At 41.8% G+C, this 24,255-nt stretch overlaps 1 protein-coding gene across 2 annotated transcripts in view; it reads right to left on the bottom strand.

Annotated features, from left to right (window-relative positions):
* Positions 1-20,723, bottom strand: part of LOC144479416 (uncharacterized) — a 90,091-nt gene extending 69,368 nt beyond the window's left edge. For both annotated transcript variants that reach the window (XM_078198060.1, XM_078198059.1), the window contains exons 1-5: positions 20,525-20,723; positions 14,503-14,590; positions 11,240-11,301; positions 8,109-8,148; positions 973-1,420 (exon numbers count right to left, since the gene is read on the bottom strand). In XM_078198060.1, coding sequence (XP_078054186.1) covers positions 973-1,420; positions 8,109-8,148; positions 11,240-11,301; positions 14,503-14,590; positions 20,525-20,656 — 770 coding nt within the window. In that variant the 5' untranslated portion in view covers positions 20,657-20,723. The remainder of the gene's footprint in view (positions 1-972; positions 1,421-8,108; positions 8,149-11,239; positions 11,302-14,502; positions 14,591-20,524) is intronic.
* Positions 20,724-24,255: the final 3,532 nt, after the last annotated feature.

Raw genomic sequence — 24,255 nt, 5'->3', positions numbered from 1 at the left:
TGCTAACACTGTGCCACCGTGCTGCCCTAGCTCCCTTAATCTTCTCTGCCCGAAGTACAATCTCAGTTGCTCTATTCTTGCTACATAATGGGAAATCCCTCATTCGTGGTACGCTTCTAGTAAATCATATCTGTACTCTCTCTAAAGCATTGAAATCCTTCTAAAATCTAATGCCCAGAATTGAACACTATATTTGAGATGAGGCCTTACCATTGACTTATAAAGATATGGTGTAACTTTCTTGCTTTTGTACTATATGTCTTTATTTATAAAGTCAAGGATCCCATATTTGGGAGTTCCAAAGAAGAGTTATATTGGACTGGAAACAGTTAACTTTGTTTCATGCTCCACAGGTGCTGCCAGAGTGGTGAGCTTTTCCAGCATTTTCTGGTTTTATTTCAGATCTTCAGCATCTGCAATTTCATTTTTAATATCCTGTATGCTGTTTATTAATTTGTCCTATCACCGTCAAAGACTTGGATATGTAAACTCTCCCATCTTTCTCTGTTACACTACCTTCAAAATTGTATCATTTAGTTTATTTTGCCTCTCCTCATTCTCTCGCACACAAAATGTTTTGGTGCATTAAATTCCACCTGCCAAGTGTCTTGCCATTTTATCAGTATCTGTCCTATGGAAGCTTGCCTTGTGTTTGCCCATTTTACCAATCTATGTTTTATGAAGTCTTTAATTATCCTCACTGTACAAAAATAATTTCAATTTATTTTGGTGCCATCAGTGAACAGTACATAGAGGCAAAGTATTCCAATACGTAACTAATCCGTTGGGTTAGAGGAGAGTAAAAAAAGTGAAAAATTATGTAGCTTCAAACAGAAAGAAAATAAACTTGTAAGAGCTTTTAGCCAACATAACAAGGGCACAATTAATAGTGTTATGTCGGCCCATTTCAGATATGTTTATCAGAATCACCTTAGTATGAACAGAAATTAGGTTGAGAACTAAGAAACACACCTCTTAATTGGGTCATGGTCCACTACAATTGAAGAATCATTCTTATTTGCGTTGCCAGTTCCTTCAGCTGTCATGTTTTCGCCATTGATCTGCTCAGTTCCTGGATGCTGTACTTTCTTTGTACTCTCAATGCTTTCCTCTTGCATTTCACATTCCTGCTGGCAATTTTCCATCTCACTTGAATTTCCAGTCATAAACACCTTTTCCATGCCCATCTTTTCCTTGGCATTTTGTGTAGAATCTGCCTTGGGTTCATCCAGCTGCATGTCATTGTCCACATCCAGTGCAAATGTGTCCTCCACTTGTTGCTCGACGAAGGAATGATCCTCATCCTGATAGGTGTCTGTGACGATCATATATTGTGCCAATAGCTGCAAGTCTTCAGAGGGAGTCTCTGTAAGGACTGAGCTATGAGCTTTCCTCGAATCTTTAGCTATAGTCTCCTTTTCTATGGTGGGGCGGTGGAGGGGGGAAGAATAGAACAGAACATGTTTAAATTACTGCAGTTACAGCAAACATAAATATGAAGCTAGTATTTCACTGTACTCAAATCAGGGATCGGAAAAGTGACAGAATTTTAAAAACTGCCAGAAAACAAATTCACCAGCAAACCAGAAGAATTGCTCATTCTCCCTACAGCACTGTAATTTTTTCCCATGCTAGCACCTATCTTGCAAGAAATATGATTGAGGGGACTTGACACAGTACTTGCTGAGAGGATGTTTTCCCTCAGGGGGAATCCAGAACTAGAGGGCACAGTTTAAAAATAAGGGGAGTCCTATTTAAGACAGAGATGAGGAGGAATTTATTCTCTGAGCATCATTAGTGTTTAGAATTCTCTTCCCTAGGGGTCATCGAATATGTTCAAGGTGGAGTTAGACAGATTTTTTGATCGACAACTGGTCAAGGCTTATGGGAAATGGACAGGAACGTGGAGGTGACGCTATAATCAGATTAGCCACGATCTTATAGAATTGCAGAGTTGGCTCAATCGGCCGAATGGCCTATGATTGCTCCTATTTCTTATGATCAAGGTGTTATGATCAGTTGAGGAGGGGCCGAATGGCTCCCCTCTTTTCACACACCTTGTCTGATCATATCAGGTTTGAAGGGATATATTTACGCACCGTGATCATAAACAATCCCCCAATCGGATAGGTTCCCTTGCCTTTAACAAAGTAAGAGGTTAGTTTTATTGTACTTGCATCGATCTGGGTAAACTACGCTCCAACTTTCACACGCCCATCCACACAAAAATACAGATTACAGAATGAGGAAAGTTAGGTCAATCAAATCAAGTCCATTAATAGAAGGAATATTACAGTCAGTGGCTTGGTAACTATATTGGTCAGACCCTCCTTCGGTGGTTCTATGTTTCTATTTAAAGTTCATAGAATCATAGAAACCCTACAGTGCAGAAGGAGGCCATTCGGCCCATCGAGTCTGCACCGACCACAATCTCACCCAGGCCCTACCCCCATATCCCTACATATTTTACCCGTTAATCCCTCTAACCTACACATCTCAGGACACTAAGGGGCAATTTTAGCATGGCCAATCGACCTAACCCGCACATCTTTGGACTGTGGGAGGAAACCGGAGCACCCGGAAGAAACCCACGCAGACACGAGGAGAATGTGCAAACTCCAGACAGTGACCCAAGCCGGGAATCGAACCCAGGTCCCTGGAGCTGTGAAGCAACAGTGCTAACCAGTTACTTTGGCTGTGCCTCTGGAGGCATTGATTCTCCACTCACATTGTCTGTACCTTTAAGACTTGATTACCTGTAAAGATTCGCATTCCAACCATTATTTTGTAAATTGACTTTGTGTCTTTATATGCCCTGTTTGTGAACAGAACTCCCACTTACCTGACGAAGGAGCAGCACTCCGAAAGCTAGTGGATTTTGCTACCAAATAAGCCTGTTGGACTTTAACCTGGTGTTGTGAGACTTCTTACGATATTGATGTTGGACAGAACTTCTGTTTTAAGAGGTCTCTGTTTGCAGTAATTTGCTTCTGGTTAGTCTCAATCAGCAGTGTTCAAAGCTTGCTAGGAAGGGTGGAGAGAAAGGTTCAACAGCTTCTGCTGTTTGTCCTCAGTTCAAGAACATCGACTCTACAAGATATGTCTTGTTTTAAACACAAAGTGGTTTTCTGATCATATGACTTGCTCTCTCCACTGCCAGAGGCTGTTATTTGTGTATTTCAAAAGGTAGCTTGATTAGCTCATGTCTGTAAGCTACCTTACCCGTTGTCTCATATGATTAGATTTAATGCCCCATCTCCAGCAGTTGAATCTCAAAGTTCCTGTCTTAAAGCCTGGTTAATGGCACAGGACAGTAAGAAGTCTCACAACACCAGGTTAAAGACCAACAGGTTTATTTGCTAGCACCTGAAGGAGGAGTGACACTCCAAAAGCTTGTGCTAGCAAATAAACCTGTTGGACTTTAACCTGGTGTTGTGAGACTTCTTACTGTGCTTACCCCAGTCAAACACTGGCATCTCCACATAATGGCACTGGAGCAGGGCCAGGAAGAGAAATCATATATTCTGGTGCTAGTCCTATTTCTGGGACCTTATCTCCCTCTGCTTACATACTTCATTTTAAATCGAAACTAACCACATTTACGAATGCTCAGCATGGAACATCTAACAGGAGGGCAAAGTGCTGCAGATGCTGGATATCTGAAATACAAACAGAATATACTAGAAATACTCAGTAGGCCAGGCAGCATCTGTAGAGAGCGAAACATATGGACAAGGAGCAGGATTCAGCCCTCGAGCCTGCTCCAGTATTTAATGAGATCATGTCTGATCTGATAGTAACCACAAATCTGCATCCCTCCTCCCCCTGATGACCTATCACCCCCTTGCTTACTAAGAATTTATCCACCTCTGTCTTAAAAATATTTTAAAACTCTACTTCCACAACCTTTTCTGGATGAGTTCCAAAGGTTCACAGTGCTCAGAGAAAATGTTTTGCTTCACCTCCATTTTAAATAGGTGACCCCTTATTTTTAAACAGTGACTCCTAGTTCTACATTCCCTGACAAGAGGAAACATCCTCTCCACATCAACCTGTTAGGACTCCTCAGAATCTTATGTTTCAATCAAATTGCCTCTTACTCTCCCAAACTCCAGCGGATACAAGCCTACCCTGACCAGCCTTTCCTCATAAGACAACCCACCCATTCCACGTATTAGTCTGGTAAACTTCCTCTGAACTGCTGCTAACGCATTTACATCTTTCCTTAAATAAGGTGACCAATACTGCACACACTACTTCAAATGTAATCTCACTAGTGCCCTGTACAACCGAAGCACAGCCTCTCTTCTTTTGTATTCAATTCCATTTGTAATAAATGATAACATTCTACTGGCTTTCCCAATTACTTCTGTACCTGCAGACTAGCCTTTTGTAATTCATGAACTAGGACAGCCAGATCCCTCTGCACCTCAGCGCTGCAATCTTTCACTAAATATGATTATTTTTTATTCTTCCTGCTAAAATGGACAATTTCACATTTTCGCATATTATACTCCATTTACCAATCTATATTTTTTGTAGCCTCTTTATTTTCCTACCTATCTTTATATCAGCAAATTTGGTAACCATCCCTACAATCCCTTCATCCAAGTCATTTATATAAATTGTAAACAGTTGAGGTCCCAATACTCATTCCTCTGGCACGCCTCACATCTTGCCAACCTGAAAAAGGTTGGCACTCTTTGCTTCCTGTTAGCAACCAATCTTCTATCCATGCTATCTTCTATAACACGAGCTTTTATTTTCCACAATAACCTTTGACGTGGCACTTTATCAATTGCTTTCTGGAAATCTAAGTATAGTCCATCCACTGTTTCCCCTTCATCCATAACAGAAGTTACTTTCTCAAAGAATTCTAATAATTTGGTTAAACATGACTTGACTCTCACAAAACTGTACTGATTCTGCCCAATTAATTTAGGCTTATCTGAATATCCTGCTATAACTTCTAAATAGTTTCTAACATTTTCCCTATGGCAGATGTTAAGCTAACTGGCCTATAGGGCGGCACGGTAGCACAGTGGTTAGCACTACTGCTTCACATCTCCAGGGTCCTGGGTTCGATTCCCGGCTCGGGTCACTGTCTGTGTGGAGTTTGCACATTCTCCTCGTGTCTGCGTGGGTTTCCTCCGGGTGCTCCGGTTTCCTCCCACAGTCCAAAGATGTGCGGGTTAGGTTGATTGGCCAGGTTAAAAATTGCCCCTTAGAGTCCTGAGATGCATAGGTTAGAGGGATTAGCAGGTAAATATGTGGGGGTAGGGCCTGGGTGGGATTGTGGTCGGTGCAGACTCGATGGGCCGAATGGGCTCCTCCTGCACTGTAGGGTTTCTATGATAGTTTCCCGCACTCTGTTTCCCTCCCTTTTTGAAAAATGGAGTTACATTTGCTATCTTCCAATCTAATGGAACCCTCTCAGAATCTATGGATTTCTAGAAAATTAAAACCAATGCATCAACTATCTCACTGGACACTTCTCTCAAGACCCCAGGATGAAGTCTATCAGGATATGGGCTCATATCAGCCCGCAGCTCCAAGAGTTTACTCAGTCCCACTTCTCTGGCGACTGTAGTTTTGATGTGGAGACTAGTTTTCCCAGGGTTCCTCCCTCTGTTCCATTTCCTGGTTTATAGCTGCTTCTGGGATGTTACTGATATCCTCTGTAGTGAAGACTGATGCAAAATACCTGTTCAAATCATCCGCCATCTCGTTTTCAATTATCAATTCTCCAGACTCACTTTCTATAGGACTGATGCTCATTTCGCTAACTCTTTTCTTTTTAAAATATTTATAAAAATGATCAGTTTTTATATTTCTGGTTACTTTCTCTCAATCTAATTTATCATTCCCTATTATTTTATTCATCCTTTGCTGTTCCTTATATTCTGTTCAATCGCCTGACCTGCCATCTGTCTTTGCACAATTGTATGTTTTTTCTTTAACTTTGATGCCACCTTTAACCTTTCTCGTTCACCATGGTGGGTCCGTTGCTTGGACCTTTTCCTTACTCATTGGAATATAACTTTTCTGTGCATTTTGAAATATCCCTTCAAATGTTTGCCACTGTATTTCTATTGACCTATCCTTTAACCTAATTTACCAATTCATTTTAGCCAGTTCAGCTTTCTTGGCCTCAAAATTGCCCATATTTAAGTTTAAAAACAGTGTCTCAGACCCATTCCTCTCTCCTTCAAACTGAACGTAAAATTCAATTATATTATGGGCACTGCTACCGAGGGATGCCTTCACTGAGATCATAAAATATTCCCATCCAGTTGCACAATATCAGGTCTAGTCTAGCCTGTTCTCTGGTTGGCTCCAGAACATGCTGTTGTAAGGAACTATCCCAAAAACATTCAGTGAACTCCTATCTGGATTCCATTTGCCTTCCTTTATGCTCCACTCTACCAATTGGTTAGGGGACTTGGATATGACTCCCACAAGTGACTTCTTGCCTTTTGCATTTCTCATCTCTTGCCAAACCGTTCTCACATCCTGATTTCTTGAACTTAGATCCTCCCTCTGAAGTAGTCAATGCTTAGGTCCACGATCTTCACTGGTTCTGATGAAGGGTTATTGCCCTCTGTTTCTCTATGTACAGATGCTGCCAAACCTGCTGAGCATTCCCGAAACTTCCAGTTTTTAATCGGAGCAAAAACAACTCCTTTTGCCAGTCCTTCACAAAGCAATCAGATTCTTTTTGAGCCTCTTATCCCCTTTCAGCAAGAAAGCCAGCAGCAGCTGCTTGAATCTGGTTTGGCACAACATTGAACATGAATTTCAAGAAAGTATGAGGAAAACATAAGCAACTTGCAAATCAAAAAAAAAATCAATGTCAAGGCAGTAAATTGATCATTTTAAAAATGAGTAGTTAATAAATTGACCATTAAAAAGTGCCAAGCAGCAGAGCTAATAAAACCTTTGTTGCTTTTTTGCTTAAGAAACACAATAAGAAGTCTCACAACACCAGGTTAAAGTCCAACAAGTTTATTTGGAACCACGAGCTTTCGGAGTGCTGCTCCTTCATCAGGTGAGTAGAGGTTAGTTAGGCAAAGACACAATTGCAAGATAATTACAGATTGGAATGTGAAAAATGGTTGGAATGCGAGTCTTTATAGGTAATCAAGTCTTTACAGGTACAAACAGCATGCATGGAGAGAGGGATAATCACAGGTTAAAGAGGTGTAAATTGTCTCAAGCCAGGACAGTTCATAGGATTTTGCAAACCCAGGCACACTAGGCAGTCAACAACAAGATCCCTCTAAATCGACTGAAAAACTGCAAGAAAATGTGTGTCTATGATGCCATTGAAATTCACAGTCTGGGTCCTTGAAACTTGAGTACCACTGGAAGGATCAACTTTCTGCTCGACAAGACTAAACTGAAAAGAGCAAGGTCAGAAGGGAGACAGTCGAAAAGAGAACGATCTAGTGGATCTGGCTATAAACTGAACTTTAAATATTCAAATTTAGAATGACAATGTGGTAATAAATTTATCCATTGTTTAATTTAGATTCAACAGTCCACCTCTCTCACCTCTACTCTGAATCATGTGGATAGAAAACAAGCTGGCTCCATATGTAGGTTTTATCTTACTGCACTTTTGGCTTTCTAAATAACTCAAATATTCTACCTAACAATGAAAGCAGAAAATGCAGGAAATTCAGCTGATCTGGCAGCATGTGTGCAGAGAGAGACAAATGTAACGTTACAAGTCAATGACCTCTCATCTACTGAGTATTACCAGCATTTCTCTTTTTATTTCAAACTTCCAGCATCCACATTATTTTGTTTTATGCTCTACTTAGCAGTTTGGTCAGTTGCACATTAGTACCCCTACCTGTCAGGTAAAGAAAGAATTCAACATTAAGTTGACTTAAAACACACACAAGAATCAGGTGTACCCTAAGGGTTTAGTAGTGCTATAATTAAATTTGAAAGGTATGGGACACCTCTCAATTTTCCATTTTTTCTCTACGAGGGTTATTCTCTAACTGATCACTAAATACGTACGCTTGCAAGTGAGTAGGTTTGAGGGAGGGAAAAGTGAGAAGTAAAGCAGTGAGCCACAAGGATACAAAATGGATCACCTTCAACAACATCTGCTTCTCTTGATAGAGCATTAGTTACCTAAAGGGAACAGAAATACAAATACATTAGAGACAGTCACATCTGATAAATAAATGTTGTTTCTATCATCATATGGAGTAATTGACAGTCATTAGGAATCAAATTGAGGATAATAGTAGGTATTAGTTGATTGCAGGTGTGTCAATGTCGGTGATTGTACACAAGTAATCTCAGCTGGCAAGATAGTGCACTTTTAAAACTTGGTTTGAAGGTGTGTCTTAAGGGACAGGAGAAGCTAAGAGGCAGAGAAGTTTAGGAAGGGAATCCCAAAGCTTTGACATAGGCAGCTGAAGGCATTGCTTTCAATGGTGAAGTAATTAAAATTGGTGTTGCTCATGAGGCAGGAATTAGAAGAGTGCATATATTGGGAGGGTTGTTGGGCTGGAGGAGCTTACAGAGATAGGGAAGGGCTGAGCGATGGAATGATTTGAAAATTGAGGTGTTACATATGAACTTGGAGCAGGAGTAGGCCGTTCGGCCCCTTCAACTTGCTCTGCCATTCAATAAAACTTTGGTTGATCTGATTGTGGTCACAACTCCACATTCCACCTACCTTAGATAACCTTTAACACCTTTGTTAATCAAGAATCTTATCTACCTCTGCCTGAAAAATATTCAATGACTCAACCTTTACTATTCTCTGCAAAAGAGTTTTCCAAAAATTCACAACCCTCAGAAAAAAATTATTCTAATATGTCTTAAATGGGAGACCCTTTTGTTTTTAAACGGTGTCTCCTACCTCTAGTCTCTCCCAAGTGATGAAATATCCTCTCAGCATCCAGCATGTCAAGTCTCCTCAGGGTCTTAAATGTTTCAATAAGATAACCTCTCAATCTTCTGAGCACCAACAGAAACAGGTCCAGCCTGTCCAATCATTTTTTATAAAATATCCTAGGTCAAGTGAACCTTCTTGGAACTGCTCCGAATGCATCTTTCCTTAAGTAAGGACACCAAAATTAGGCATCAAAACAATGAACAACAACATTCCATTTGCCCTACTAATCACTTGCATACTAACATTTTGGGATTCATATACCAGGTCACCCAGATCCCTCTGTAGCATTGGATTCTGCAATCTCTCTCCATTTAGATAGTATACTGCTTTTTTTATTCTTCCTGCCAAAGTGGATAAGTTAACATTATCCCACATTATACTCCATCTGTCAAATCTTTGCCCATTCACTTATCCTATGCCCCTTTGCACAGGATAAGTGTCCGCTTCATCAACTTGCTTTCTCACTATCTTTCTGTCGTCAGCAAATTTAGAATTAAATTCCCTTCATCTGAGTCATTGATAAAAATTGCAAACAGTTGAGGCAGCACTGATCTCTGTGGCACTCTATTCGTCGCATCTTGCCAACACGAAAGTGACCTATTTATTTCTACTGTTTCCTGACCAATCCTCTATCCATGTTAATATGTACCGCTTATACCACGAGGTCTTACTTTACCTTGGTAATAACTTTTGAGGTGACGCAGTACAGCATGTCTACAGGTTCCTCTCTATCCATGTTATTTATTACTTTCTCAAAGAACTCCAATAAATGAGACAAATATGGTTTCCCTTGTTTAACTAATCTATTGGGAGTTCTTTGAGGAAGTAACAAACCACATAGATAAAGAGGAACCTGTGGATGTACTGTACTTAGATTTCTAGAAGGCATTTGTTGCTTAACTGGGAGCCAAGGTAGATCAGTGATGACAGGATGTGATGGGTGAATGGGACTAGCTGCAAGTTAGGACATGGGTAACAGGGTTTTGGACAGTCTTAGGGTAGAATATGGGAGGTTGGATAATATAAAGTCAATTTGGTAAAGTTTAGTGGTTAACAAAGCATGGATGATGGTTCTAGAAGCAGATGTGCAGAATCGGGGCTGGAATCAGGCAATTAAGGACATGACAGTTAACAGTTTCAGTGATGAAATGGATATATGGTCAGAAGCTCAACTCAGGGTTAAGTATGACAATAAGGTTGTGAACAGTATGGTTTAGTCGCAGACAGTTGCCAGGGAGAGGGATGGAGTCAGTGGCTAGGGAACAAAATTCATAGGGGTTATTGAAGATAATATTTAAATGGAAGAACTTTCAGCTCATCCATTACTGGATGTCACATAGCAGTGTGACAATTTAGAGGAAATGAAGATTTGAGGGAGGTCATGGTGGTGTGCAGCAGAGCTGAGGTATAGCAGAACACTGAAAACATACAGGCATTAATACACTAAATAAGTCGTGACATTCTTATAACATCAAATACCACAGGCAAGGTTTTATCTTAGAGCAGGTGGAAAGCAGAAGCGATCACACAGACAGCCAAACAAATGGTAAGAACTTTGGCTTCAATAAAGAATTTGGCTCGGTGAGCGCAAGCATTTGAAACATAAATACATGTTTCCATCACAAAATGTTGGAGTTGAATAGTTAAATTTTGCAGAAGCAGGACATGCCCATTATCTTTTCCTGCTGACACACTATGCTTTAAATGACCACTACTGTTAAGTATAATCACATTTGCAAATAAACAGGCTTAAAAGTTCCACACTATCATTTGGTTTATTTAATGTATTTATTTACTGCATCATACATCTTTTGAGACTGAAAGAGCACACTTATAGTCATTTCACCAGTCCACAACCTGCTCGTCCCAAGAAACCTTTTGAAAAATGACAAAGCATAGCCATAACCTATTTTTTCCTATCTTCATTCATTTCTATATTAAAAAAGTATAGGTTTAAAAGGTATTCAATTAGTCTCCTGATCAGGACCCCAGCTTTGAGTTTCCTCCCACAGTCCAAAGATGTGCAGGCTAGGTTGATTGGTCATTCTAAATTGCCACTTAGTGTCCCGGGATGCATAGGTTAGAGGGGTTAGTGGGTAAATATGTAGGGATATGTGGATAGGGCCTGGGTGGGATTGTGGTTGGTGCAGACTCGATGGGCCGAATGGCCTCTTTCTGCACTGTAGGATTCTATGAACGTCTTCTTGGTGAGTGTTTGTGCTCATTAAAGTGAAAGGGAAAACGAATACCTTTGTAACACAAGGAAAGACAAGTATAGTCTACATTTCTTAATTCATCCCTGAGAAAGCAACTTACATGCTGTTCACTAAAATTCCCAAGTCTACATTCTTCTGTCTGCTCATCCTTCATGGTGTTCCCTGAAGAATAAAACAAATGTAACAATGAAGCCACTTAATTTTTTTTGTCTTTGCAGGACGTTTGAAACCAATGTTTGATCACAGAATCATACAGCAAATAAGTTATTTAGCCCATGTCTGTGCAGGCTCTTCAAAAAATTTACCCAATCATTTCCACTCCCCTGCTTTTCCCCCTTAGAGACCAAAAACTTTTTAAAAAAGATGAATTTTCCAACAATCAATGGAAACAACTGAAGGACAAGGACAACTGAAGGGGGGGAGACAGAGGTGGGGGCAGGTGTCAATCTTTTTAATATAAAATCACTCCGTGTGTTGACATTTCCCTGGGATGCAGATTAGCCATTCAGGTTTATATAGGGATATATTGTGTGTAACATTAGGCTCAAAGAAGAGCTAGGTATTTATTTCCTTTCATTTCTGTTTATTGAGTATCTGAAGGGACCTTTAAATAAACATTTATTGTTATTTTGCATTTGGACAACTGTGTGAATTGTTGAACTGAGAGGACTCCACCTCTGCTATCACAATCCTCTGTCCTTTGTGACATGACAATAGATCAAACATTAGTTTACATCAGTTGCTTGTTAATTAAAGGAAAGGTACTTCCACATGAACTAACACAACTGATGTCTTACTGTCTTTCACTGTGCGCTGCAGATATAATATGCAGCATGATAGTGTTACGACCCCAGCTGACACTACTGGACAAGTCAGATACCAGGGTGGGACTTGGTTTGATAAATCCTAACTTGCATTTTTTGTTTAGAAACATGGAGGGTAGCTATTGCAAAGAGACTGATGTACTTTTAACAAAAGAATAAAACATTTATTAAGATGAACTATGATACATCATTCCTTCACCCACAACTATATCTTTACAGATGTACAAGATTTGAAAGAATAACATGTTACAAAATCTATCTTATATTCTAATGTTCTCAGTAAGTATACAGTTCATACAATCGAATAGGTGAACTGTGGTCAGACACCCATACTCTGAAACCAAGTGAGATACCACCCAAAGCTGATGCTATGGATCTCTCATCAAGTTCCCCAGATGCTCGTCACAGCGGGAGCCAACCAGTCTCACTCGAACTCTGCTTTTAACACGAGACTGTCCAGTTGTCATTCTCTTAAAAATTCACTTTGAACTCCTCTCCCAAACAATGTTTTCCCTCAGATCCTCCAAGGATCGACCTCCAGGGTTGCGACCTCTCCTTCTGGGGTTCCTTGCCTCTGAATCACCACGTGCATTCAAGCATTACCTTCTATGCAATCTCATCTATCCAACTGTGCCGATAGAGCACCACTACTTCACAGGAGTTATCAACCTTTGGTTGTCTTCAATAATCTCTTGGTTTCTCACAGGCCTATTTTGCTTTAAGTCTGCTTCCAGCAGATTTCTCATTTTAAACTTGGAGCCTTCCTCTGCTCCTTACTCAACTTCACTGAACAGGATTTGTTCAAGATTCCTATCCTTGTTTCTTGACTTAGCTGCCATCTTGGGACCTTTTCCAGGCCTTCCCTGGTTTGTGGGGACTTCCTTCTGTTCTGGGTAATCTGCCCTTTGTAGCTCCCTTCCTGCTTTTTCTGTATCTCTGTGCACTGCCGTTTTGCTTCTGGGTCATCTGATCTTCTTTGTCCTGTTTCACTTTTGTTTTTATTTCCTCCTTTGCACAGCTGCAGTGGTCCCTTTCAACTTAAAAAAATGGAAAAGAATGAACTGTATGTGCGCAGGGCCATTTATTGACTTTTCAGTGAGGATCCCAACCAACTGTGCATGTTGTGGCCATTCTCCGGCTGGTATCTATGCAGACCCAAAGACTGCAAAAGGGAACAATGTGAACATGTGACCTTTCCAGGGCCAGCACATATGCAGAGGCCTACTGGAACTTGTAGTTCCCAGTCTCTGCGGTCCAATCTCCATTTTTAAAGGTAAGCATTTTTTATTCTGGGGTCTGTCACAACAGGAACAGTCCCAGTCTCCAGTGGAGGTTCACTTTCACTGTTCTCTCTGTCATGCAAGGTCGAAACTTCCAGTGTCCTTTGACAATCATTCCACTCCCTGTTTTCCAAATCCAGTCATCACCAGCACTTTGGTGACTCCCCCTGTTCCTTAAATTTTCAAAAGACCATTCAGTTCTGTTCCCTTTCTTTTAAACAAAAACTGAGCTCTTACAAACACCCAGCTTGGTTAACACAAAAACAATCCACCTGTTTCCCCACAGTAGTAGCTCCTTTGTTTCTGCGTCTCGAACAGGAACTGCCCTTTTTTCTGAGACTGTAGAAAGGTGTGAAAACTGATACAATAGAAAGATACTGAGGTGTTAAAACATCCACTGATCCTCTTCAATAGTTTCTGTTCTTTCTCCACTAAATTCAAATCAAGACCTGTCTCAAAGCTGAGGTGTTTATCCAGCATTTTCTGATTTACTTTGAGTTAAAAATAAACCTCAAAACATAATCATCTTCTGAAGTTCAGCATTCACAACAACCTATATCAATCTCCTTTTGAAAGTTACCACTGAATTTCCTTCCACCATCTTTTCAGGCTCTGCATAACTTGCTGACATTCCCTGTTTGTCACCCAGAAATTTAGCCAAATAAATCTGTGTCCTTTGGTCAGCTACACTTATCAAAATCCCTCATCAAATTGTTGGCTAATAACACCATGGGTTAGACCAATGCCCTTAAACTTTGGAGAGTAGGGCTTACTGTTCAGCAGGAAGCTTCTTGTTCACTGACACAACAATCTCCAGCAAAATAATTTTGGGTCAGTACCCCGGTTAGTGTGGATCAGAACACAATGCAACCACTTAGCCAACCTCACTTAGTATTATCAGGAGTCTGACTGAAAAAAGGAATGGACTTGGTTGAAATAATATCCATGATGTGGAGATGCCGGGGTTGGACTGGGGTAAACACAGTAAGAAGTCTAACAACACCAGGTTAAAGTCCAACAGGAAACCTGTTGGACTTTAACCTGGTGTTGTTAGACTTCTTACTGTGAAATAATATCGCCAGAGTGTTGCTCTACATCTAACCCAAATTAAACATGAATCGAGCACTCAATTTCCACTTTAATTTCAACATTGCAATTGCCAGCAATGAGAAGTCTGACCTTTACCAACACCCAGAAAAATATATTAAAATGGAAAGTTTACTAACTTCTTATTTTTGGAAAATTAATTAATTTCCTACCTTTTCCCATGCTCTCTGGTCTTTTATCGCCAGGAATCTCTGGAGCGTCTGACATTTCATTAGGATTTCCTCTTGCCTCTTCTTTTGACTGTTGACAGTAATGAACATTTTGTGAGTCAAATTACTAGAAACAAGAAGGAGCTTCTCCACCTGGCCCATCAGTTAACTGCTCATTACTAATTCAACAAACTAGGAATGCCCAGTATAACTCTGGTGAGATCACTGCACAAGTCTCAAGAATCTTGGACTCCCAAAATGTTGTACTTTTCAATATTCTTCCATTGCACAGTCCACTACATAGAAACAGATGATCGACTAAGTTGATTTTTGGAATGAAGGGGTTGTTTTATGAGGAAAGGTTGAGTAGGTTAGGCTCATATTCATTGGAATTTAAAAGAATGAGACGATATCTTATTGAAACACAAGACTGTAAGGGGGAGTTGACAGATAGAGAGATTGTTTACCCCATAGGGGAATCTAGCACTAAGGCAGAGTTGCAAAATAAGGGGTCTCCCATATAAGATGGAGATGATGAAGAATATCATTACTGAAGATCACTAACCTTTGGCATTCCCTACCCCAGAGAGAATGGAGGCTGTCTCATTGAACATATTCGAGTTAAGCTGAATTATTATTTGGTTATTAAGCTGAGTTAAAGCGAACTTTAATTTACAAGGGAGTCGTGGGTTACAACGGGGGAAGCAGTGAAGTGGAGTTACAGTCGCAATCAGATTGCCATAATTTTATGGAATGTCTCCTCCTTCTGATGTTCACTTATTCTCTAATCTAGTCCATGGCTTTTGCATTAACCATTCCAGACACAATAATATCAAACCAAATATTAGAACATAGAACATTACAGCGCAGTACAGGCCCTTCGGCCCTCAATGTTGCGCCGACCAGTGGTACCAATCTAAAGCCCCTCTAATCTACACTATTCCAATATCATCCATATGTTTATCCAATAACCACTTGAACGCTCTCAACGTTGACGAGTCCACCACTGCTGCAGGCAGGGCATTCCACACCCTTACTACTCTCTGAGTAAAGAACCTACCTCTAACATCTGTCCTATATCTCTCACCCCTCAATTTAAAGCTATGTCCCCTCGTGCTAGCCAACACCATCCGAGGAAAAAGGCTCTCACTATCCACCCTATCTAATCCTCTGATCATCTTGTATGCCTCTATTAAGTCACCTCTTAACCTTCTTCTCTCTAACGAAAACAACCTCAAGTCCCTCAGCCTTTCCTCATATGATTTTCCCACCATACCAGGCAACATCCTGGTAAATCTCCTCTGCACCCTTTCCAACACTTCCACATCTTTCCTATAATACGGCGACCAGAACTGTACGCAATACTCCAAATGCGGCCGCACCAGAGTTTTGTACAGTTGCAGCATGACCTCCTGGCTCCGAAACTCAATCCCTCTACCAATAAAAGCTAACACACCGTACGCCTTCTTAACCACCCTATCAACCTGGGTGCCAACTTTCAGGGATCTATGCACATGGACACCCAGATCCCTCTGTTCATCCACACTACCAAGTATCTTACCATTAGCCCAGTACTCTGTATTCCTGTTACTCCTTCCAAAGTGAATCACCTCACACTTTTCCGCATTAAACTCCATTTGCCACCTCTCAGCCCAGCTCTGCAGCTTATCTATGTCCCTCTGTAACCTGCCACTTTCCTCTGCACTGTCTACAACTCCACCGACTTTAGTGTCATCCGCAAATTTACTAATCCATCCTTCCACGCCCGCATCCAGGTCATTAATAAAAATGACAAACAGCAGTGGCCCCAAAACAGATCCTTGCGGTACACCACTAGTAACTGAATTCCAGGATGAATATTTCCCATCAACCATCACCCTTTGTTATCTTACAGCTAGCCAATTCCTGATCCAAACCACTAAATCACCCTCAATCTCATGTGTCCGTATTTTCTGTAAAAGCTTACCATGGGGAACCTTATCAAACGCTTTGCTGAAATCCATATACACCACATCAACCGCTTTACCCTCATCCACCTCTTTGGTCACCTTCTCAAAGAACTCAATAAGGTTTGTGAGGCACGACCTACCCTTCACAAAACCGTGCTGACTATCCTTAATCAAATTATTCCTTTCTAGGTGATTATAAATCCTATCTCTTATAATCCTTTCCAATACTTTGCCCACAACAGAAGTAAGGCTCACATATTTGAATTATAAAAGATAAAATAATTGAAGATTGCAACATAACATTCTCAGTTTGTATATTGCAGGTTAAACAATGCTCCATGAGCAACTATACCGCTCGGTGCAGTCTATAGACCACTAACTAGTGAGAGGGATGTGGAAGAACAAATCTACAAGGAAACTGGAGAAAGAATTATATAGACTGGTTATAATGGGGGACTTTAATTGCCCGAATGCAGACATAGACTGCGAAGAGGGGCAAACGTTTCTTGATTGTGTTTAGGATAATTTTCTACAGCAGTCTGTGTCCAGTCCAACAAGAAAGGATGCACTGTTGGACGTCGTTCTTGGAATTGAGATGGGCCAACAGAACAAATGTCAATAGGAGAACATTTAAGAGATAGCCATCATTGTATTATAAGGGTAAGGACGATGATAGAAAAGGATAATAGGCAATCCAGGGTAAAAATGATTAACTGGGGGGAAGAGCCGACTCCAAAAGAGGCAAAAATGGAGCTGGGCCGGTTAGACTGGAATGAAAGGTTGGCAGGAAAGATTGCAGCTGAACAATGGGCGACCTTCAAAATAGACATGGTCCAGACACAGTCAAGGTATATTCCTTTAAAAGGGAAAGTCGAGCAAACAACTGAGCTCACTGGATGAAAAATGAGATTGAAATTAAGGTAAGAAAAAGTGTACTTATGACAGATGTCAAGGAGAAAATACGATTGAGAACCAAAAGGAATACAGAAGGTTCAGAGGAGATTGAAAAAGCACATTGGAGAAGTGAATAGGGATTATGAGAAAAGACTGGTAGCCAACAAAGCAGAATCCCAACGTCTTCTATAAATAGTAAAAGGCTGGTAAAAGGAGTAGGACCGATTAGGGACCTAAAAGGAAATTTACACAGGGAGGCAGGGGGCATGGCTGAGGTATTAAATGAATACATTGCATCCGTTTTTACCAAAGAGGCAGATACTGCCCAGGCCATGGCGACAGATGAGGAAAGGAGGAAGTGTTGAATTGACGGAAAGTTGACAAGGCACCAGGATGAGATGCATTAAGGATATTGAAGGAAGTGAGGATGGAAATTGTAGGGGTGGTGGCCATAATCTTCCATTCTTCTCTAGACGCGGGGAGGTGCCAGAGAACTACAAATGTTGTTTTTGTTCAAAGAAGGTTGTAAAGATAGCCCCAGCATTTGCAGACCAGTCAGTTCCCCAGTGGTGGGGAAGCTTCTATAAACAATTATTCGGGATAGAATTAGTCACATGGAAAAATATAGGTTGACTCAGAAGAGCCAGCATGGATTTCTAAATGGGAAATTGTGGTTAACTAACTTGTTAGAGTTTGTTGAGGACATAGCAGAAAGAGCCAATGAGGGTAATGCAGTTGATATGGTGTACATGGACTTTCAGAAGGTGTACGATATAGTGCACACAAGACTTGTGAGAGAAGTCACAAGTCATGGAATAAAAGGGACAGCAGCAAGGTGGATACAAAATTGTCTAAAAAATAAGAAAGTAACCTTCAATAGATACAATTTGGGCTGGAGGAAGGTTTGTAGTGGTGTTCCCCAGTGGTCGGTATTGGGATCCTTGCTTTTCTTGATATATATTAATGATCTAGATCTTGGTGTGAAGGGTACAATTTTAAAGTTTGTGGATGATACAAATCTTGGAAGTATTTAAATTGTGAAGAGGACAACATAGAACTTCAAAAGGAAATAGACGACTGAGCAGATAGGTGGCAAGAAGTTCAACGGGGACAACTGTGAGGTGATGTATTTTGGTGGGAAAAACAATATAAAATAAAGGGTAAAATTCTTAAGAGGGTGCAGGAGCAGAGGGACCTGGGTGTATATGTGCATAGGTCACTGAAAGAGGCAGGGCAGGTGCAGAGAGCCGTTAATAAAACATATAGAATTCTGGGCTTTATTAATAAAGGCATAGAATACAAGAACAAAGAAGTTTTGCTGAACTTATACAATATACTAGTTTAGACCTCAGCTGGAATATTGTGCACAGTTCTGGGTGCCACACTATAAGAAAGTGAATGACCTGGAGAGTGCAGAAGAATGGTTCAAGGTATGAGAAACGTCAGCAATGAGGAGAGGTTGGGGCTGTTCTCCTTGGAAAGGCGGCGGCTAATAGATTTGATAAGAGTAGTTCAAAATCATGAGGGGGCTGGACAGAGTAGATAGGAGAAACTGTTTTCACTTGTAAAAAGATCAAGAACGAGAGGGTACAGATTTAAAGTGATTTGCAAAATAAGCAAATGTCATGCAAGAAAAAACATTTTCACACAGCAGGTGATTGGAGTCTGGAATGCACTGCATGGAAGTATGGTGGAGGCAGGTTCAATCAAGGCATCCAAGAGGGCATTAGACAATTATTTGAATAGAAACATTGTGCAGGGGTATGGGGAAAAACCAGTGGCACTCGCCTGATGAAGGAGCGGTGCTCCGAAAGCTCATGCTACCAAATAAACCTGTTGGACTTTAACCTGGTGTTGTGAGACTACTGTGCCTAGTCCAACGCCAGCAGCTCCACACCATAACAACTGTGATATTTACCTTTCCTTAATAGAGTTAGCAATGACAAATATGTCAATTCAATGTTGACTTGTAGTAACTCCCTCATTGAGAGAATGAAAATTCATTAAGTGCTTTTCATGTTCTCTAGGCTTCCTCAAGATTTTTCACCATTAATTACTTTGGAGTGAGGTCATTCTTTTTTATACATAGGCAAAAGTGGCAGCCAATCTGTGCACAGCAAGGTGTAGGAATGAGATGAATGATAAGGTAATTTGTCTTTTGATGGTGCTGCTTGAGGGATAAAAGTTGGTTTGTGACCTGGGTAAATATCCCCAGTTCAATTCCAATCAGGCCATAGGATCTTTTATGTCAACTGTGGAACATTTCTGTTACATTATAAATGTAAGCTTTGTCTTTTGCTTGCTGACTGTCAAAATTCATGTTCAAAATAGTTTGACATTAAAACACTAAAATTATCCACAATTGCTCTAATGGATCAATCCAGCTGTGTTTAGCAGTTTCACATCTGGAGGGTCATCCTGAAATATATTTCCTTCAATGTGAAATATTGAGTTTAACAAATCCCCTCTTCCAACATTGCAAACCTTTACAGCTAATGTAATATATTAATCATTTTTATTAATTATAAATTCTCATCTACAAAAAGAAATCCTATTTACATTAATCAATCCGTTTAAGGATTGCTTTGGACAGTATCACCTAATTTTCTTAGGTATCAAAGCATTAGGCTCGCATCCCAAACTAACACTGAAGTCAGCCATTGCAATCCACCCGAGGGACATTCTCGAGCCCTGTCCTCTCCTCTCACTGTACCACAACAGACCCGCCCCCACCATTCGGCGCGCTGTTAAACGCCCCGCCCCCCTCAGCCTGCCGCGCGCGCTTCATGCCCCGCCCCCTTCAGCCCGCCGCGCGCTTCATGCCCCGCCCCCTCAGTCCACCGCGCGCTTCACGCCCCGCCCCCTCAGTCCACCGCGCGCTTCACGCCTCGCTCCCTCAGTCCACCGCGCGCTTCACGCCCCGCCCCCTCAGTCCACCGCGCGCTTCACGCCCCGCCCCCAGTCCACAGCGCGCTTCACGCCCCGCCCCCTCAGTCCACTGTGCGCTTCATTCCCCGCCCCATCACACTGCCACGCGCACCTTGCTCCGCCCCTAGGCCACTGAGCCCACCACGCTCTCGCTCTCATACCACACAGGCAATAGTTCCGCCCACCGTCCCAGCCCCTCCCCCAACTTCTGGCCCTTTTTCCTCCTGCGCCTCCTTCCTTCCCCAGTCCTCCACCTGATGTCGCCGCTCTATCAGATCGCTATTGTTGCCTTCCGCATTGACATTAGTTGTATTCGGACCGCCTTTCAAGTCCACCGCGCTCAACTGGGTGATATTTAGCACAGCGGCCTCATTCTCAGCAGCCATTGCAACCGCTCGGCCTCACGAAACCGGAATGGGACACTTAACAAAATGGCACCCGCACTCTTCCGGAGATGCGCATGCGCTCGGCTGAGGAACTCCTTATTGCGCATGTGCCTGTTGGAGCGGCGATGCGGACCTCCTGCCGAGCGCTGGCGCTGTGTCTGGTCCCCGGCGCTGTCATTAACCCGCCAGTATTCCCGCCAATAATAACTGACTCTCTTTTGAGGCTGTCAGCTTTCTGACATCACAGCAGTGAGTACATGTTAAGAAAAATGCACACTCGTGATGCCGTGAAAGATGCTACATAAATGTCTGGTGTTAAAAGGCCAGGCAACAGAAACTTAACTCCTTTAAACCGGTTGGCCTGGTCACTTCACACTTCCAGCATTCGCTGTTCTTTAACAAGTCAGGTACAGTTATGGACTCTGGGTAAATATATTCATCATATATAACCTCCAGCTATCCTGTCCCCACACTCCTGCCATTGGCCTGTCCAGTACATGGCACCAGTTGGAAAGACCTTTCATTAAGTTTATTTATTAGTGTCACAATTAGGCTTACATAAACACTGCAACGAAGCTACTGTGAAAATCCCCTAGTCGCCACTCTCCGACGCCTGTTCAGGTACATTGAGAGAGAATTTAGCATGACCAGTGGACCTAAACAGCACGTCTTTCAAACTGTGGGAAGAAACCAGAACACCCGGAGGAAACCCACGCAGGCACAGGGAGAGTGTGCAGACTCTATACACAGTTACCCAAGCTGGGAATCGAACCCAAGCTGGGAATCGAGGCAACAGTGCTAACCACTGTGCCACCATGCTGCCCATTATCAGAATCACAGAATTGTTATGGTGCAGAATAAGGTAATAATGCACTGCTACCTCACTGTGACAGGGACTCAGGTTCAATTCCTGGCTTGGGTCACTGGAGTTTGCATGTTTTCCCTGTGTCTGTGTAGGTTTCCTCCGTAAGAAGTCTCACGACACCAGGTTAAAGTGCAACAGGTTTATTTGGTAGCACAAGCCACAAGCTTTCAGAGCGCTGCTCCTTCATCAGTGCTCCGAAAGCTTGTGGCTTGTGCTACCAAATAAACCTGTTGGACTTTAACCTGTGAGACTTCTTACTGTGCTTACCCCAGTCCAACGCCAGCATCTCCACATCATAGGTTTCCTCCCTCAGTCCGAAAGACATTCATTGGCCATGCTAAATTCTCCAGTGTGGCAACTAGGGGATTTTCACAGTAACCTCATTGCTGTTTTAATGTTAGCCTACTTGTGACACTAATAAATAAACTTAAATTTTTGAGTCATCATGTCTGCATCAGCTCTCCAAATGGCCGTTATAACTTCCCTTGTACATATTTTTTCTGTTCAAAAAATCAATTAACGCCCTCTTGATACCTTGATTGAACCTGTCTCCAACCACACTTCCAGGCAGAGCATTCCTGATCCCAACTGTTCGTGATGTGAAAACATTTTTTCTCACATTGCATTTGCTTCTTTTGCAAATCACTTAAATCTGTGCTCTCTTGTTCTCAATCTTTTTACCAGCAGGAATAGTTCCTCCCTATCCACCCTGTCCAGCCCCCTCATGATTTTGAACGCCTGATTATAATTGGACAGTGACGGTCAGTTAAACAGCCTTTCTCCATCCCCAATATTTTTCAGTAAAACACAATGGCAAAAGAAAATGGGAAAGAAAACATTTTTTATGACCCTCTTATGACCCAGGTTTTTGTTTATATTCATTCATGGGCTGTGAACTTCACTGTCTAGGCAAGTATTTATTGCTCATCCCAAATTGCCCCTGAGAAGGTGGGGAGGAACTGCTGTAATTCATGTGGTATAGGTACAGTATGTTCTCACTTAAAGCTGTCATGGTGTTCCTGAATATCATTACTTTAAATGAAATTACTTAAAATGAAACATTGATTCCTACAGAGACCAATGTTAAAACTACTGTTAGGTTCTGTAGGATCTTTTTCATCAGAAAAAAATCATTAATTCCTACATTGATAAGTGAGAACTTTTGTATTTTTCAACTTTTATTAAAGAAAAATGTAACTTTCTACTTGCAGTACCTCCTGCTGCCCGAACCTCCTGATTGTGCAGACCCTCCCCCGCCCTAACATTCTAAGTTGTGGCCTTTCCCACTCCTCCACCTTCCAGTTGTGTGGTTTCCCCATTTCCATTCCCAACCCTCGAGGTTGTGGCCTCTCCCTGATGCACCCTCTCCGCTGCTTCCCTCTACTGGACTTGCGTTCTGGTTCAAGATCCAGACCCGACCTGAATTTGTATGTTGTAGAAGTGTGAATCCCAATGGTGCAAAATGCTGAGTTGGAGCTGCTACAATCCATTTTTTAAAAAATGTTCCCGCTTGCCACTTTCCTCTCCTTAACCCTTGCTGTGAGCTGGGGAAGAGCAGTACGGCAGCAACAGTTTAAACAGTAATTTCAACAAAAACACCAATTGTAGTGGCCCCAGGTCAGCACCTGCGTACCATTGGGATGTGCAGTTCCACAATATCTGAGCTCCAGCTTCCAATCGGATCTGAATCTTGAACGGGAACGCAGGTATTGGAGAGGGAAGTGGGAGTCAGGGAAGGAGTCTGCAATCTGGAGGTTGGGCAGAGGAGGAGGCTGCACCTCGGAATTTGAGGGGGGGGTGAGGATACAACTCAGAGGTTGGGGAGAGTGAAAGGTTGGGGAGGCTGGTGCAAAAAGGTGACAATTGGGTCATGAAGGAAATGACATTAAAACAATTGTTGCGATGATCAACAAAGTTAGAGGTGGCATTACATTTCTGGCATTAAAGCAAAAAATATTAAACGGGCAATGTGACAGCTCAAAAAAGATTATTGACGGAGCCCAACCTGGATCTAAATAAGGCCATTGAGATAGTTCTATCACTGGAGAATGCAGAGGAGCTCAGGAACTACAGGGGATGTCAAACAGCAGTGTGCTCCGATTAGGTGGAGGGACCTCGGGCAACATTCATTCCTCAACTGAGAGCATTTGTGTAAGTAAAGAGTCACAGAATCCATTATAACATTGGAGTCTGATGTATGGGGCCAATTAGGCTAATAAAAACACAACCATAGGTTTACGAACACTAACACAATACTGACTTGAGAGTGAATGATCTTAGGCTATGGAGAGCACTGACAAGGGCTGGTGCAATAGAAGACAGTTCTTTATGAATAACAAATATTTTTCATTTAAAACATTTATTTTGAATTTATAAAATGGATGCGGTTTGCTTTTAATGACATTTTGTAAAGCTTCAGCCAACAGCAAAACACATCAGGGCTTGATGGATGAGGCCGGAGATGGGGCCTGCATTCCAGAGAACAGTAGTTCCACTGAAAGCAGTTACATTACCAGCAGTGGTCGGGAACAAGATGGCTACCAATGCCAATTTGATGAATAGAGTTATACAGTTCCAGCTGATAATGGAGATGGTAAGTAGACAGAAGGGATTTCTCAGGGTTGGATGAGAGTCACGTGGGTTCAGTTTGCTGGGAATCATTCTCAATGTCCAGTGTCTCATGTTACAAGGCAACAGGAGGAGGGTACATCTGTAATTTATAACAAATGAAATC

This window comes from Mustelus asterias, chromosome 26 (assembly GCF_964213995.1).
Source record: "Mustelus asterias chromosome 26, sMusAst1.hap1.1, whole genome shotgun sequence".
In the NCBI taxonomy this organism is placed as follows: domain Eukaryota; kingdom Metazoa; phylum Chordata; class Chondrichthyes; order Carcharhiniformes; family Triakidae; genus Mustelus; species Mustelus asterias.
Note: the sequence above shows the minus strand (reverse complement) of the source record. Positions and strands in the feature narration are given on the sequence as shown.